At 39.9% G+C, this 17,662-nt stretch overlaps 1 protein-coding gene across 1 annotated transcript in view; it reads left to right on the top strand.

The window, feature by feature from the left end:
• Nucleotides 1–17,662, top strand: part of TACR3 (tachykinin receptor 3) — a 333,651-nt gene that overhangs the window by 302,838 nt on the left and 13,151 nt on the right. The window contains exon 4 of the mRNA XM_077476657.1: nt 11,760–11,956. Within this exon, the coding sequence (XP_077332783.1) occupies nt 11,760–11,956 (197 nt within the window). The remainder of the gene's footprint in view (nt 1–11,759; nt 11,957–17,662) is intronic.

The following is a 17,662-nucleotide window of genomic DNA, read 5'->3' as shown; positions in this document are numbered from 1 at the left end:
GTCTAAATGCTTCTATATATACCCACGAACACGCTTCTTTTCTTTAGCTATGAATAAGCGCCATGATGGGGCGGGAAATGTGCTTGATATTTGTCCTGTTTTCCCTATTTTTATGAGGTGACTGTACTTGGATTTTAATTGTTTGCCAATAAAGATGCCTTTTTTGATGTGCGGCCATCCAGGAATTCTTTTTCTCCTGTAATTGCCATATGTTGCTTTGAAAAATAACACTTCAAATACATCTCTTTTGTAGGTGACACATACTGCTAATTACCAGACAAAGTCTGAGTTAATTTCTTTTTTTCATATAGTGTTCTCAATATTTTGTCTGCACCCTGCAGATTCACATGCAAAGACAGGGTTTGTCTGCCTGTTAAAATTAAAGCCATAGTAAACATTGATGAGTAACTCTCTGCTAGATATACTAGCTCACTACAGTATATGTACATTTAATATTACAAGCTACTGTCACTCCTATATTATGGTTAATCATTGATTTAAAAAATATATATACAGTGCTTGTACGCATAAACATAATGTAAATTGTGTTTGTTTTAATTAAGTTATAATGCACATGACATTTGGGGGAAAAAATATGCAGCAAAGGATAATGCAATGGAACTTGTTTTTCAAGGGATACCTTAAAGTCTTACATTTTATTAATGCATCCATATAATTTATCTTTAGTAAGTATTGTTTGTACGTAACCACATTGGTTAAAACATTTTTGTTGGATACCTAGACCCTAATATGGCAAATTCCAACAAACACAACAATTCCCAGCCAAGATTTGCATATTTGCTGTGTTACAACTTGCAAGCGTAGTGATTTGTACATAATTCCCTCAGTATGAGTATTTATTGTAGGCCAGTAGACAATACACCAGATTTTGTAATAACATTCCTTAACTTACTGTGCCTTTGGTGTTTTTGATTTATCAGCTGAGTTCTTGCAGATTTGGAAAACAACCAACCCTCCACTTTTGTAAATCATACAGTAAGTGGTAGGAGGGCAACATGGTACTTTCCATGCAGTGGAAGTCTCCTCCAGTTGTCTTGCTTTTTCTGTCACTGCCTTTTTCTGCGCTAAATTGTTTTACATCAGCAATCTTCTTGTTATGTCTTCTAGTGTAATTATTTGATATCGTCCCACTTTACATCTTTACTTAGGTCTCTGGAGTACAGTAAAATCTTCAACTCATCTGTGTGTTTTTTAAATTATAAAAATGTTATTAATTTATTAAATTAATTTATTCTCTGTAGTATTCGGGTTTGACAATCATTTTCATTCCTTCAAGATCATTTACAAATCTTTTTTTCAGTGCTTCTAGGACTCTGCAAGAAGCATCCACTGTTGAGCTAATTGTTTTATATCATATATCTTAGATATTCTCCAAAAAAATTTCCTTTACATGTTAAACTGTCAGAGCTATTGGCACGCTGACTGTCTTTTGAAAGTTTTTTCAGTAATGTTGACCCTATTAGTTTTAGGTCTACAAAAGGTCTGATCCCTAGCCTTAAGTTAGCCATACTCATTACACACTTTTGTTTATCCACTTTCAGACCAGACCATTTTGCTGGCTTAAGACCAGAGCACTTTTTGCGATTCGCCACTGCGTCACTTTAACTGACAATTGCGCAGTCGTGCGGCGTGGTTTACAAACAAAATTAATGTCCTTTTTTCCCACAAATAGAGCTTTTTTTTTTTTTTTTTTTTTTAAGTTTCAAAAAGAGTTTATTGAATCTTAAAACAAGACATCCATCCAACAATGACAAAGATTGCTAAGAGCAAAGTTGGTACAAAACATATGTCAAAAGACACTGGGCATTGAAGCAGACAAGACATAAAAAGGAGAAAGGAGGAAAAAAAAAGCACAAAAAAGGTTCCGGGTATGAGAGTAGACCTCCGGGTAACTGGCAGTCCTCTGGGAGTATTAAGAAAACTCTGAAAACAGGTCTTGGATGGAGGAAGTGGTCACTTAAACATGTAGGGCCCTGTTTTCGGACCCACCAGGATCAATCCAAGGTCAGATCCCCTCACCCCATAGGGATCTTGCTGTGAGGGGGCTGACCGAGGAGTTCCCGAGGGCCCTCCGAGGGTAGCCAAGGAGAGCTCGCTGTACTGAAACACAAACCCGTGAAAGGTAAGAACCGCTAGGAGAAGTTGCAGCTAACTTAGGAAAGTTACCATGAGCTGGGCAGGAGGAGGACAGACCCCCCAACCCAATATCAAAAAAGGAACCTAAAGAGAAAACAAAAAAAACCCTAACGGTTGGAATGACCAACCGTCATACAGTTCGCTCCGGTACGTGTGGTGGGTCAAGGCGACCCCAGGTAAAGGCAAATAGCAATAAGAAAGCAAGTGGGGGAGAGGAGGAGGAAAGGAAAGAGAGAGGGGAAGAGGAGGGCGAGGATGATGTTATGAAGAGAAAAAAAGGAAAAAAAAACAAAAAACTATAAGATGCAGGGGAAGGGAAGGGTAGGAACCCTCGCGGGAGTACCTGGCTCTGGAGGGAATTGGGGGGGGGAAAGCCCTGGAAAAATTTCAGGGCAATAGGGATACTCCAATATATGCAGCCCAGGGTTCCCAAATGAGTCTGAATTTCTCAGAGGAGTCCAGGATCGCACTGGCCATTTTTTCCTGCACCATTATCCAGGATATTTTTTGTTTGGCCTGGTAAAAGGAAACCGAAGGAGATTTCCACGAGTGTGCCAGCGTAATCTTGACTCCCAGTAGGATAAAGTGGATTAGAGAGCATGTCTGTTTAGGAACATTGGGGATGCGAAAGTTGAGAAGGGCAGTGGTTGGATCCTGTTTAATTGCGTGCCCTGTGGATTTACGAATGAGACTGAAGATTTTGTTCCAGTACCCCCTGATTTTGGGGCATTCCCAAAGTGTGTGAAGGAGAGAGCCCACCAGGCTGCACCCCCTGAAACAGAAATAGAGCTTTCTTTTAGTGGTATTTGCTCACCTCTGCGGTTTCTGTTTTTTGCGCTATAAACAAAAAAAGAGCGTAAATAAAAAAAAAAAAACATTATTTTTTACTTTTTGCTATAATAAATATCCACCAAAAATATATAAAAAAAATAAAATTTCTCAATTTAGGCCAATACGTATTTTTCTACATATTTTTGTTTAAAAAAATGCAATAATTGATTATTGATTGGTTGGCACAAAAGTTATAGTGTTTACAAAATAGGGAATAGTTTTATGGCATTTTTATTAATAATTTTTGTTACTAGTAATGGTAGCGATCAGCAATTTTTATTGTGACTGTGACATTATGGCGGACACATCAGACATTTTCGACACATTTTTTGGACCATTGTCATTTATACAGCAATCAGTGCTATACAAATGCACTGATTCCTGTGTAAATGACACTGACAGTGAAGGGGTTAACCAGGAGGTGGCAGTGTAGGGGTTAAGTGTATCCTAGGGGCGTGTTTCTAACTGTGGGGGGGTGTGGCTGTGTTTTACAGATCACTGATCTCTGCTCCAATCACAGGGAGCAGAGATCAGTGTCACTTGTTGCTAGGCAGAATGGGGAGATGCTCTTTACATCGGCATCTCCCCATTCTTCCTCCCCGTGAGACGATCACCATGGCGATCGAGTCCGTGAAAGTGAAATTGCATGTCCAATATTGTTTTTTTCAATATCACTAAAATGTGTGTTTCTTAAAAATGTGTGTCCCTGAAACCATTTTCAATGGCACCACAGATATTCACTTGTGTACCTGACTGTGTAGTTTAAATCTGATGTGCGATGTCTCCTGCAATATCTATAAATCTTGATATGGAAGGTCTTTTATGACTGCGTTTACAAAATATTAGTATTTTTTTTCTCTCAGTGCAGCTCCCTCCTGCTGTCAAAAGGTCCACATAGATTTGCTGACATAGACTTGGTAGGCAGACTACTTTTCTGTGTATCAATCCACCTGCCTGTACCACCATATCAGCAGCAGATCTTTCTAGCAGCCAACATGACACTGCACTTCTCTGTATCACCTGATATGAGCAGGATTGCCTTGAAGTGGTAGCTACACTGATAGCAATGTAAAGAAGGTCTCTATGACGACCTAACACCAATGTAAAGAGGTCCCTTCTAACTACTAAACTCAAGAGTAAAGGAGGCACTTCTAATGGAGCTGATATAAAGGGGCACCATACACCCCTTAATATCAATGTAAAGAGGTATGTTGACCACTATACTTCAATATTAAGGGAAAATCCCACTGCATGCTTAATGAGTTCTCCTGATCTCCTTCATCTTGTATGATGGACATTACTGGGGAGTGATTGGAGGAGTTCCAAGGCTGGTCCTACAGGCAACAACCAGAAATGCAGGGGTGCACCATTTTAAGCGCAGTACTCTGGTAGCAATGGGAGCAGTTCTTCAAGCAATGGCGGGGTGTTTCATAGAAGTGTGTGCTATTGAGCTCATGCTCGAATGTTTAGGACTTAAGGGTTGTACACATGGGCCATTGATTGGGCAGTATTGGTTGGTTCAATAGAAATAAAATTTGGCCTGTGTGTATGGCAGCCAGTCCAAAAGAAGCTTGTGATATTTCCAGGTTCTGTCAAAGGGGCATAACTGAAAAACATCTGCCGATCGGCATATGACCTCCCAGAGCTCGCCTTAGGATACCTGTGTTACCGTTTGACAAGTGTACTGCCCCAGTCAAACTCCCCACCTGCCACGGTCCTTGTAGCGGGTCATGGTGTGTTCTGGAGGGTGGGGCAGTCCCCCAGTCAGAACACATTAGCACAGTGGGGGAAATCCCTGTGCTAACATTGTTAGTACAGGATCTCCTCACAAGCTCTTCAGTTTTTTTCGTTCAGCCCGCTGGGTTGAATGCAGAAAAATGGATAGTGTGTACTAGCCTTAACAGTAGAGAACTGTACACCTGGCTGCGGATCACACACACACATATTAGGGCCAGTTTAGACAGGAGCCAATTAACCTCCCAGCATATCTTTGGAATGTGGGAGGGGACACATGCAAGCACTGGGAGAGCATGCAAAATCCAGACTGGGTAGCAGAATGACTAATTACAGTATAATATATCAGAAAGGTTGTTGCACCTATGTCTGTATAAACATTATGCTAACACTCCACTCAACAACTACTTCTCAAATTCTCACCATACACTATAACTTACACTATAACTAAAAAATGTTGTTTTAGAGTGCTGAGAGGTTAGAACCACTATCAGGTTTTTATTGCTGTCTATATCCGTTTTAGCAAGATTCACTCTTTCTAATTGCACTGATGTCCTTGGAAAATAATCTAAGTTGCCACTAGAATAGAGGGTAAGGCTTCCAATTGGGACAGTTTTCCAGTGACAATAGTTGACAAGAGGATTTAACTCAAACTGGAATTATATTCTCTCACTTCCTTTTGAGCCTATGGGAAAGAAAGTGGAGGAAAAAGTATGTAACCCCTATTCATTCATGTGGGTGCCTAGTGTCTGGGGACCCCCCTCTCATTTAAGTATGGCTCCCAGATTCTGATAATCTCCCTTCTGCAAACGCCTATGGCAAACAAACCAGGATTGTGGTAAACAGGGCATTATCCTCATTAACATAGGTACCCTCCTCATTTTGAGGGAATGTGACCTGGTATGGTTCGAGTGGGGGCTACCTTTTCCTTGCCAGCCAGGCTGCATACTTATACAAGGGTCTGGTATAGATTTTGGGAGGGGACCCTAAGCTTTTTTTCTTATTGTTGTTTTGCATGGGTTTCCATCTAAATCTGTCAACTAGATTTTGGAGAAACACCAGATCATCTTTTTTTTAGGTGTGGGTATGGTCAACTCCTTGACTATATGCAGCTGTCATCCACAATCCTCAGCAGACAGTTGAATGGACTCAGTGTGGGTCACTTTCTGGCTGTTAGGATGTCGTGGCCACTGACATTCTAGCTTCGGAGGTTTAGCTCGGACAATCACCCATTTAATTTGACTCCTGAACCCTTATGATGCCACCTATGATGAAATGTGTAGGGTGGAGCCAGAATATATGCCGCTGAGCATGCACCAACTAGCTGCGGTCATCTTGCTTGTGGGAAGGATAAACTTTTTTTACAGATCGACTTGCCTGTATAACTTATACATCTTGTAAGTGCAAATTTTTCTAATAAATCTTGCTGGTTTTAATCAATTCATGTTATGGAGAATGCTTTTCTCTTTTTATGAATACACCAGGACATGGAGTTTCTATATCCTATACATGATGGGGATTTTTGGGATCCCTATTGCCCTGGCACAACTACAGTAAATGAATCAGAAGTCTTGCTGAACCATCTAACATCCTATATGCCTTCTATTTATTGAGGGTCATTGTAGTTTAGTAAGCCTTAACCCTGCCTTCATTGTGGTGATTCATCAGGAGTTCGAAGTGTGTCTTCTGGGATACACTTTTTTGCTTAGTCAACAGGATCACCAGTCACTTGGGATTGTTTTTTTATGTATTTTTCTTTGCATGGGACGTATAATTATTTTGTGTTCCCATTTAGTACTATTTATTCCAGTATGGACTTTTTATATTGGTCAGAATTAGCTTACATCCCTGACTGCCCCTGATGTATATGGCTTGCTTTAGCATCCATAACAGTAAACAACTGAGATATTATGAGGCAGGGTATAAACCTCATCTCCTGTTATTTCTTGAATAGGGAAAAGAGTCACTCTTGATCTTTTGGTGGCTTTAGGACTTGTACAGTTAGTGGTAAAATGCCCATGTCACGTACAGCAGTTCTAACAGTTTACTTAGTAGCTGTGCTGAAGAAAAAGTTTTGATTATTTCTGGTGCCGTATGTCCTGCAACCCATCAAATAAATCGAATCAGTATATAACTGCTTTACAGAAAAGGGGACACTACTGTACATAGCATAGCAGAAACGACATAAATTGTAAACCACACAGAAGACAAACTTTCCATGAGAAAGAAATTATAAATGCCTGGAGGAAGAAATACACCAGAGACATCTGTAGTAATAGGACCAGCACATAAAATGTACTGAACTGTATTTCTATATCAACCGCCTTAATTAAAATCTAGCTACATTTTAGTGTTCTTTGATAATTTTTGAACACTGTTGTGCTCAGACTTCCCCAGAACGAAAATCATTAATCAGTTTTATTGGTGAGTTCATTAGGATTCTCTTCCAACTTAATATGCTGCCTGCAGCTGCGTCTTTAATGTGTTGTATACGCTTTACATAGCTAGTCTGTAATCCATTAAAGATCTGTCCAAGGAAGAAATATGAAACACCATCTCAGTGATTACTTTGGATATATTAATATACTGCAATAAAACAATTCTTTATAACATGTTAGCTATGTAAACTGACACCCCTTGGCCTTTCTAGAAGACCAATGCATAAAGCAATGATGAACAAAAAGCAGTAACTCAAAGCACCATTTAGCTTTTAATTCAAGAAAAATGTTATTGCTGTTTCGTTGCTATGGGGTATTTACAGAATAAGTGAATAACATTTTTGGAATAGCCACTAGAGGGTTGAAGGTGACCAAAGTTCAATTAACTCAAGAGCAAAAAAAATTAAAAATACAACCACCACATCTAAGGATTGGCAAGCTACTATATAGTACATTTTTATTTTTGGGTTTAATTCCACCTTAGGTATGTTGTTCTGATGTCAGGTGGAGAGACCAGCAAAAATGCTCTGCAACTCATCCCACATGAACAGTGGTGGCAGGAGATGTAGTCCCATTGAGGAGAGTGGGTGCTCTCTACCTCGCTGGAACTTAAAGCAGTTGTATAGTCATATTTTTAACTTTGACCTACAGGTAAGCCGATGATAAGGCTTACCTGTAGGTAAAAAGAATATCTAATAAACCTGTACGGTTTAGGAGATATTCCCCTCGCAATGAGTCGCTGACTTCAGCAGCACATGCGCTCCGGGGATTCTCGGCTGACAGTCCGGCAGACGCCAGACCCTGCCGGGAAGAAAACTCCTGTGCATGTGACAACATCGCGGCTCCGGCCACTCATAGCGCCGGAACCGCGATACCTGGAAGACACGCCAATGGAACATGTCAGCTCCCTCTGCGTGGACCGAGTGAGATGCCGGTGCCTCGTTCTAAGGTAAGTATTTCATAATGAGCTAATATGTGGTGCATACTAGCTCATTATGCCTTTTCCCAGGTGTTAAAAAAAAAAAGTCAGCAGGTTTACTCCCGCTTTAAGTAAAGTGGCACAGAGAAAGCTGGAAGCTGCAGCAGTGAAAATGTTAAACTGTAAGTGCATAGTGTGTTTTTTTTGTGTATATAAGAATAAATAGACAAGTATTTAATGGGTCACAGGGGGAACATGTATAATAAAACAGTGGAGGCTTTAGCACTGGATTCTTTGCTTAAGGTAAAAAAATAAATAAAACCTTCCACTGAGCCTCAAACCCCTAAGGTCCCTGATTCCCTCCTTTTCCACCCCCTTCTCTCTTCCTTTCCCCTTCTCTTTCTTTATTTTTTTATTGTCTGTATGTGCTTTCTTCCTGTTTGGTAGAGCTCCAGTAGGCTCTTGCTGAACAGTGAAGGCTGTGGCTGATATATACCAGACTCGGGATCGCATCGCTGGATACAGGCAGGACACAGTGAGACTTACTTACCTTGTCCCCTGGATCCAGCGATGTCCCCTGCGCTGTGTGATCGAGCTGTCCTCCGCTTGAATTCACAGTGCCGAATGCCGCCGAACTCCGTTCCCTGTGACTTTACGGCGCACGGGAGCGGAGAACGGCGGCAAATTCAAAAAACTAAAAAGACACAAAACACACACAGCACTGTAATCTTACAGATTACAGTGCTGTATTAAAAAAATACACACCCCCTTTGTCCCTAGTGGTCTGTGCAATGCCCTGCATGCACTTTTATATTATAAATACTGTTTTTTCTGCCTGGAATTTGGAGATTGTCCATAGCAACCAGAAAGTGTCCCTTTTTCAGTGTTTTAGGATTTGATTACAATATTAAATAATTTTTATTATTTATTATATTATAAACTTTATCATACCCGGCATGTCTGCTAGACTCTGGTTTGAACAGATTTAAGAGAGTTATTCCTAAGAATTACAGGACTACAATATAAAACGCCAAATTTCCATGCAAAATAATTGTACCACTTTCAGCACCTAAAACCAGAACTAATCATACCGCCAGGGAGGTAAATATGCAGCCATGGCTCAAAAGTATCCCCTGCTGTTGCTGTAATGCCATTTTTATGTTTTACTCCAAAAAGTACCAAAATATAATGACTGTAAGGCTGATTTGGTCCCAATAGTAATGAATTGAACGTAACAATTGGGCAGGTGACATTTTATTATTTTTAGATTCCAAAATACATTTTGTAAACAGTGATAATTTAAGTATTTATCATACTCAATACTGACTTGAAATTTAAATGGAAAACCCATTCGTGAGTTTCAAATACAAAGCTGCTATATTCACATATTGCTTGAGCAATGCAAATGGCATTTTTAAATATATACATTTTCATATAGCGTAGCAAAGTGCACTTATTTATATTGTGAATCTTATGCTAGTGTATAATTATGACAGTTCTTCAGATAATGAGGACGCTTCTTCAGAGCATATTTAGACCATGAGAGACTGTATTTAATAAGGCATAAATCTTAACTGTAAAAACCAATCTCCATCATTTAAAAAAAAAAACTCAAATAATTGCTTATTCTGTCAAAACAAAATATGATCAATTTTTATTTATAAAATGTATTGAATTATATTTTTTTGATTGTAAAACACCCCATGCTATCAACTGAGGTACAAATCAGCTTGGTAGAGAATAAAATCTCTTTCAGGTAGACTACATTTTTTTTGAAAATTTTGGGTAAGATTTGCTAAACTCAGATTTTACTAAACTGTAAAATTTGGGTGTAAAATCTGGTATAGCTCTGCATAAAAAACAATCAGCTTCCAGGTTTTATTGTTAAAGCTTAATTGAACGAGCTAAAGTTAGAAGCTGATTGGCTGCCATGCATAGCTGCACCAGATTCTGAGTGATCCAATTTCAGTAAATCTACCTCTGTATTAAAATCAAATGGCTAATCATACAGCAGACAGCAGACCACCTGCACTTCCGGGTATGAGAACATGTGATGATGTCAGCACGTCTTCCTATGCGTTTCATCACACGTAATGACGTTCTCATTTACAAAAGTGTGGGTAGTCTGCTGTATGTTCAGCCGTTAAGTTTTTTAATTATAGCACTATTTACAATTTATATATGTGAGTACAATTTAAAATTTTAATAAATTGAGTCAAAGGGGTTTACATTATTTGGAGCATTTTCTCCCATGTTTTTGGGAATAAGCCTATTGAGATGATTCTGGGATGATCATCACTGTTTAAACATCTGCCTCTGAGGGGATCCTTTAGAAATGCTCCTGTACGAGTTGTTTGGCCACGTGCTCTGCTTACCTTTCTTCCTTAGAGGGTCTTATGAAGCTGGTAAGCCTGCATTCTTCCCATTATAAGGTAGTGGTGTCACGGCTTGGATCTTTTTAAATGGTGATGGATGTCCACTGTCTACATGGATCTTTTTGAGCATTTAAGAAGAGGATCCCTTTAACCATTTTCACAAACCTTTTAACTGCACTTGGACTTTTCTTTGTTTTGCCCTTCATTTGGTGCAAACTGCACTTGTTATATATTTATTGTTCATGATTGTAATTTTTGTCAATATTAAGTAGCATGACTCTTTTATGGTAAATATGTACTATAGGATTGCCAAAATAACATCACAACAGTAAACATCTTCTTACAAGCAGTTTTGCATTGCAACTCCTGGACAGAACCATTCAATAGAGTAGATTCACTGTTATGACTCATTCACCTGTTTGTGTGTGTACTTTTCAGCTACAGCTATAATCAAATGCTAGTATGAAATAATAATATGTAACATTTAATATTTTTCTGAATAAAAATATGAATATATTATTTGTCAGGTAGTATTATGAAGGTTTTAAAAGTTTTTTTTAACCCTGACCATAGTAACTATAAAAAGAAAAATGTACAAATCCATACATTGCTTACATTCCCTTACATCTCATACACCCATATATCCCTTTAATTTAAAACTAAAGATTGCTATTATTTATAAAACTATACAAATTCTTTTAAAATTGTATAAACACATACTATAGAGTAGGTAAAAACAGTTATTTATGCATGTAACTGGGTGTATCCCCAAGAAAAAACACCAACATTAAAAAGAAGAGGTTACAGCACAGTGAGCGTAACATATTGATCCATCAAAGAATAATCCAGCAAGTATCCCTGTTCTTTTAATTACTGACCTACAGTATAATGAAGATATGGGTGTTGTTTAAGCATTAATTTGCTATGAATATGTAAGGGTTAAAACATTGTTACACTGTGTTGAATATATGAAAGCCATTTAGCACCCAAATACACATATTCCCACATCTAATGTATAGTCCAGGTTAGTATCTTAACATCATTGATTTAATTAATATCTATAAATGAACATCCACATTTTTGAAGAGATTTTAAAAATAATTATATCTTTAATTTGTAAGCATTAAAATCAAGCTCATAAAGGACAGTCTAAATTCATACTTGATTGATCCAGATTACTTTGTGAATGTCTATTTCCAAGTTTACATCTTAAATTGATAGAATCATGCCATTTTATTTGCTATAAACCAGTTGTTATAAATGTAATTATGACTTCAGTTTTGAAAACGTTCTTTTCTTTTGCAGGTGGTCAAAATGATGATTGTGGTTGTCGTGACGTTTGCAATTTGTTGGCTTCCCTATCATATATTTTTTATCGTTACTGCACTTGACATCAAAGTGGAAAGATGGAAATACATCCAACAAATCTACTTGGCTATTTTTTGGCTGGCAATGAGCTCAACTATGTACAACCCCATAATTTATTGCTGTCTGAATAAAAGGTAAGGAAAAAAGGCAGGAGGACCTTGGACCCGGATCTATCAATTAAAAAGCCTGATATGACAATTATCCTTCAGGAATTCAATCAGCTGTTGTAAATGCTTAACAAGGCGGCAAACTGGAACTCCACAGGGAGTGAGAAATTCTTTGGCAAAGTTCCAGATTGTGATTTCTGTCTTATAATTAGCGTTTGAAGCATTTGGAGTCAATGATCTGAAATAATATGGCTCACATGATATGTCTCTGTCATAAGCTGTGACATGCCAAAGTTTTTCATATTTTACCCAGTTTACTTGTTTGCTAGAATCAGTTACTTATTTTCTATATACTTTCCTAAAGTTTATTTGAGAGAAAAATATAAAAAGTATTTAGTACATTGCTGAACAAACATGCACATTTCCCCACCCATGTTTTATCACTTTAAGGCTGGGTTCATACTATGTGCAGTGCAGGACACAGCTGGGGGTTTGGTGCACCCCCATTCACCGTTTCAGGTCTGAATTAGGTCTGACATTTTTTCTGAATTCGGTCCTGTAACGGAGCAAAGGACGCACAGGATTTTTCGGCTGTGCACTCCACGGCCACCCTGGAGAAGATGTGTGAACCGGCTCCATAGAGAGCCTGTCACACTCTCCTGTCATGCAATTGGAAAGTGTGAACCCAGCCTCAGTACAGAAAAATACATGGTGATCTGCCAACAAAAATCCAGTATGCTCCCAACTTCCTCTTTGAGCTGACAACACGCTGGCTTTGCTGCACTAAAATTCCAAGCATTTTTTTCAACCTTCCCGGTTGGATTGCAAAATTCCATCTATCTCCCTCCCCTGTCTCTCACATTCAACATGCCCACATAAATTATTTTCCAAAAAAACAATGCTTTTGTCTTGACTACCAGGAACCTACCCACAGACTGGATGTAGAGAAAGGGCTTTGGTGGGTGTTTCTATGTCCATCGTGACTGCCCTTGCAGCAGCAGTCCCTGCAAGAACATTAGACATGTGCAGAGTAAAATATTTCGTTTCGGAATTTCGTTTTCGTCTGAAAACTTAATTTATTTAGTTACTCCCGAAATTCGTTTTTATTTATTTCGTTTTTCGTTCAAAAATTGCATTCGTCCGAAAATCCACATGAATCACGGTCGAATATGTCTTTGAAGGCTTATGGTGTCTGTCGAATGTATAAAGAAGATTCGACGGAGCTAGTATATAGCATACTTTAGAACCCTATTAAAGTCTATGGGACTCCAACGTTCAAAATCTAAAGTGCTAATTTTAAAGGCTAATTTGCAAGTTACTGTCCTAAAAAGTGTTTGGGGACCCGGGTCCTGCCCCAGGGGACATGGATCAATGCAAAAAAAAGTTTTAAAAACGGCCGTTTTTTCGGGAGCAGTGATTTTAATAATGATTAAAGTGAAACAATAAAAGTGTAATATTCCTTTAAATTTCGTAGGGGGGGGTTGTCTATAGTATGCCTGTGAAGGGGCGCATGTTTCCCGTGCTTAGAATTGTCCCTGCACAAAGTGTCATTTATGCAGGAAAAAAAGTCCTTTAAAATCACTCGCAGCTATTATGAATTGTCGGTTCCCGTAATACAGAGAACACTCATTGAAAGTCATTGATAAAAAAATAAATAAATAAATAAATAAAAAGCGTGGGGGTCCCCCAAATTCAATTACCAGGCCCTTCAGGTCTGGTATGGATATTAAGGGGAACCCTGCCTCAAATTTAAGAAAAAATTTGACGTGGGGTTCCCCCTAAATATCCATAACCAGACCCTTTATCCGAGCACGCAACCTGGCAGGCCGCAGGAAAAGAGGGGGGGACGAGAGAGCGGCCCCCCCTCCCTCCTGAACCGTACCAGGCCACATGCCCTCAACATTGGGAGGATGCTTTGGGGGTCTGTGACCCCTCAAAGCACCTTGTCCCCATGTTGATGAAGACAAGGGCCTCATCCCCACAACCCTGGCCGGTGGTTGTGGAGGTCTGCGGGCGGGGGGCTTATCAGAATCTGGAAGCCCCCTTTAACAAGGGGACCCCCAGATCCCGCCCCCCCCCCCCTGTTTGAAATGGTAAGGGGGTACAAAAGTACCCCTACCATTTCACAAAGAAAGTGTAAAAAATGGTTAAATAAAACAAACACACTTTTGAAAAATTCCTTTATTAAAAATAAAAAAATAAAAAAAAGATTCCAGCGGCGGTAATCCACTCTTGCTATCCAGCGATGGACGATCATCTCTCCAGCGATGTCTCATCTCATTTATTTTTTTATCAATGACTTTCAATGAGTGTTCTCTGTATTACGGGAGCCGACAATTCATTATAGCTGCGAGTGATTTTAAAGGACTTTTTTTCCTGCATAAATGACACTTTGTGCAGGGACAATTCTAAGCACGGGAAACATGCGCCCCTTCACAGGCATACTATAGACAACCCCCCCCTACGAAATTTAAAGGAATATTACACTTTTATTGTTTCACTTTAATCATTATTAAAATCACTGCTCCCGAAAAAACGGCCGTTTTTAAAACTTTTTTTTGCATTGATCCATGTCCCCTGGGGCAGGACCCGGGTCCCCAAACACTTTATAGGACAGTATCTTGCAGAATCTTTTCTCTCTGTCAAATCTTTTTTCTCTGTCGAATATTTTCTCTATATAATCTTGGACTAATAGAGGTAAGGTTAGGCACATTCGAACACAGGTTCTATAGACACAGATTGTTGTCAGAGTCATGTCGAATCTCCTATTCTATATCGAACTGTTGTAACAATGAAAACGAAAATAAAGCATTTATTTATGTCGGATCTTTCGTTTTTCGGATTTTGTGCTTTCGTTATCGTTTGTCAAAACGAAAACGAAAATAGCTGAAATTCGGACGAAAATGCATTCGGACGAAAACGAATGCACATGTCTAAAGAACATTAGCAATGATGTTACATGTGTTTTTATACTTCTCTGCTGATCTCTTTCTAGTAAACTCCCATACTTAAGACCACAAAAATACTATTAATGAAAGAAGAAAGAAATACATGTGTTAGAAAAATAGGCAATGTTTTACAAAGACCTTAATCTTTTCTCTAAACATACTATGGGGGTTATTTATGAAAGACAAATCCACTTGAAAGTGCACTGTAGTGCAAAGTGGATTTGTCTTTAGTAAATAACCCCCATGTGTTTGAAAGCCCAAATAGAATCATAGAAGAGCAATGCAATATACTATATAACTGTTTTGGTTACTTGTTACGCCCCCTATACACAAACGGATTTTCCAACAACAAATGTTGGATGTGACCTTGTTGGCTGAAAGTCCAACTGTGTGTATGCTCCATCAAACATTTGCTGTCAGACTTTCCGCCAACAAATCTTTGATAGCAGGTTCTCAAATTTTCCGCCAACAAAACGTTGTCAGAATTTCCAATCATGTGTGCACAAGTCCCACACACAAAGGTTCACGCATGCTCGGAATCAAGCAGAAGAAGCCGCACTGGCTATTGAACTCCCTTTTTCTCAGCTCATCATACGTCTTGTACGTCTCCATGTTCCCACGTTTGTAATTGTTGGAAAACATTTTTGTGACCGTGTGTATGCAAGACAAATTGGAGCCAACATCCTTCGACCAAAAATCCATGGTTTTGTTGTCGGAAAGTCCGATCGTGTGTAATAAGAAATAAAAGCACCAGAGAATGACTAATGCTGCGTACACACGATCAAACAAGCGGGTGGAAAAGTCCGGCAAACTGAAGTCCACCAGACAATCCCCCCGTGTGTAGCCTCCGGCATACTTTTTTGACCCGAAAGTACGGCGGACTTAGAAAGTAGTTTTGCACTCCAATCTTCCCGCCGGACTCGCATTTCGGCGGACAATCCGGCCATGTATGTGCCAGTCCGCCGTACTTTTGAAATGACCGGACTTTTCCCGCCCTGAGAAAAGTCCGCTCATTTCGAGCGGGTCTCCAGGTAGGCGGGGCCCACAAAGGAGACGTCGCCGGCCCCGCCACCTTGTATGGACTTAAAGGGGAACACCAACACTGAAAAAAATCGGCGTGGGGGTCCCCCCCAAGTCCACAACAGACCCTTGTCCGAGCACGCTACCCGGCCGGCCAGGAAAGGAGGGGCGAGCCAGCGCCCCACCTCCTGAGCCGTACCAGGCCGCGTGCCCTCAACATGGGGGGTGCCTTGGGGAAGGGGGGGCCGCGCGGCCCCCACCCCAAAGCACCTTGTCCCCATGTTGATGAGGACAAGGGCCTCTTCCCGACAACCCTGGCCGTTGGTTGTCGGGGTCTGCGGGCGAGGGGCTTATCGGAATCCGGGAGCCCCCTTTAATAAGGGGGCCCCCGGATACTGGCCCCCCACCCTATGTGAATGAGTATGGGGTACAATGTACCCCTACCCATTCACCTGTAAAATAAAGCACCAAAAAAAACACAACACACAAGATAAAATAGTTTATTGCACAGCTCCGGGGGTCTTCCGTCTTCGGGGGTCTTCTCACCAGACTCCTCCGCTATCTTCTTGTAGCTCTTTTGCTAGCGGAGGAGCCCAGCTTTCTTCCTCGCCGCCGGCCTCTTCTTCCGACTTCGGGGGTCTTGTCCCCCTCTTCGGTTCTTCTGCCGGGCCACCGCGCCTTCTTCTAGCTCTTTTACAGGCGGTGGCCTGGTCTAAATGACAATGGTCCCAAAAATATGTCAAAAATGTCTGATGTGTCTTCCATAATGGCGCAGTCATGATAAAAATCACTGATCACCACCGTTAACTAAAAAAAAAATAATAAAAATGCCATAAAACTATCCCCTATTTTGTAAACGCTATAACTTTTGCGCAACCCAATCAATAATTGCTTAATACGATTTTTTTTACCAAAAATATGTAGAAGAATATGTATTGGCCTAAACTGAGGAAATACATTTTTTTTTAGATATTTTTGGGGGATATTTATTATAGCAAAAAGTTAAAAATAATGTGTTTTTTTCAAAATTTTTGCTCTTTTTTTGTTTATAGTGCAAAAAATAAAAACCGCAGGGGTTATCAAATACAACAAAAAGAAAACTCTATTTGTGAGATAAAAAAGGATGTCAATTTTGTTTGGAAGCCATGTCGCATGAATGCGCAATTGTCAGTTAAAGCGACGCAGTGCGAACCGCAAAAAGTGCTCTGGTCAGGAAGGGGGTAAATTCTTCCGGGGCTGAAGTAATTAAATAAAGCAAAACCCTAAACTTGTTACAAATTGCACAGTTTGCTAGTATAGTTTGTGAGCTCCTTTTTTTTGCAGTAGCACATTGCATTACTGGAAAAGTTTAAGAAGATATCAAATCCGAGTGCACAAAACACTTTAAACTCACCAACTACCTAACATTTCCTCCACCCATTTATCCTCAATTAGCCCACAAATATTAAAAATTTAGAGCTCATGTATGTTTTTAGTAGAAATTGGCCAGGATCAGTACAGTATATGTGCACTTGAATAGGCAGCTGATAGAAAGAGACAATGAGAGCCCATTTACATTGGGGCCATGGCAATATTAGCGCTAATGTCCCAGCTGCAGTGCTTTAGTGCTGTGTATGTGGCACTTTTTGGCCGCTGGGGAGCGCTTTTAACGCCAAAGAAATGGTCAAAAACTCTCATGTTGCGTCGCTTCTGACCCGTTTTTAAGGGGCTCTTCGGAAGCGATGCACATTCATTGCAATGGGCAGGGGTGTTTTGGGAGAGCTGT

This window comes from Lithobates pipiens, unplaced genomic scaffold (assembly GCF_037356315.1).
Source record: "Lithobates pipiens isolate NorthernLeopardFrog02 unplaced genomic scaffold, aLitPip1_a1.2 Scaffold_13, whole genome shotgun sequence".
In the NCBI taxonomy this organism is placed as follows: Eukaryota; Metazoa; Chordata; class Amphibia; order Anura; family Ranidae; genus Lithobates; species Lithobates pipiens.
Note: the sequence above shows the minus strand (reverse complement) of the source record. Positions and strands in the feature narration are given on the sequence as shown.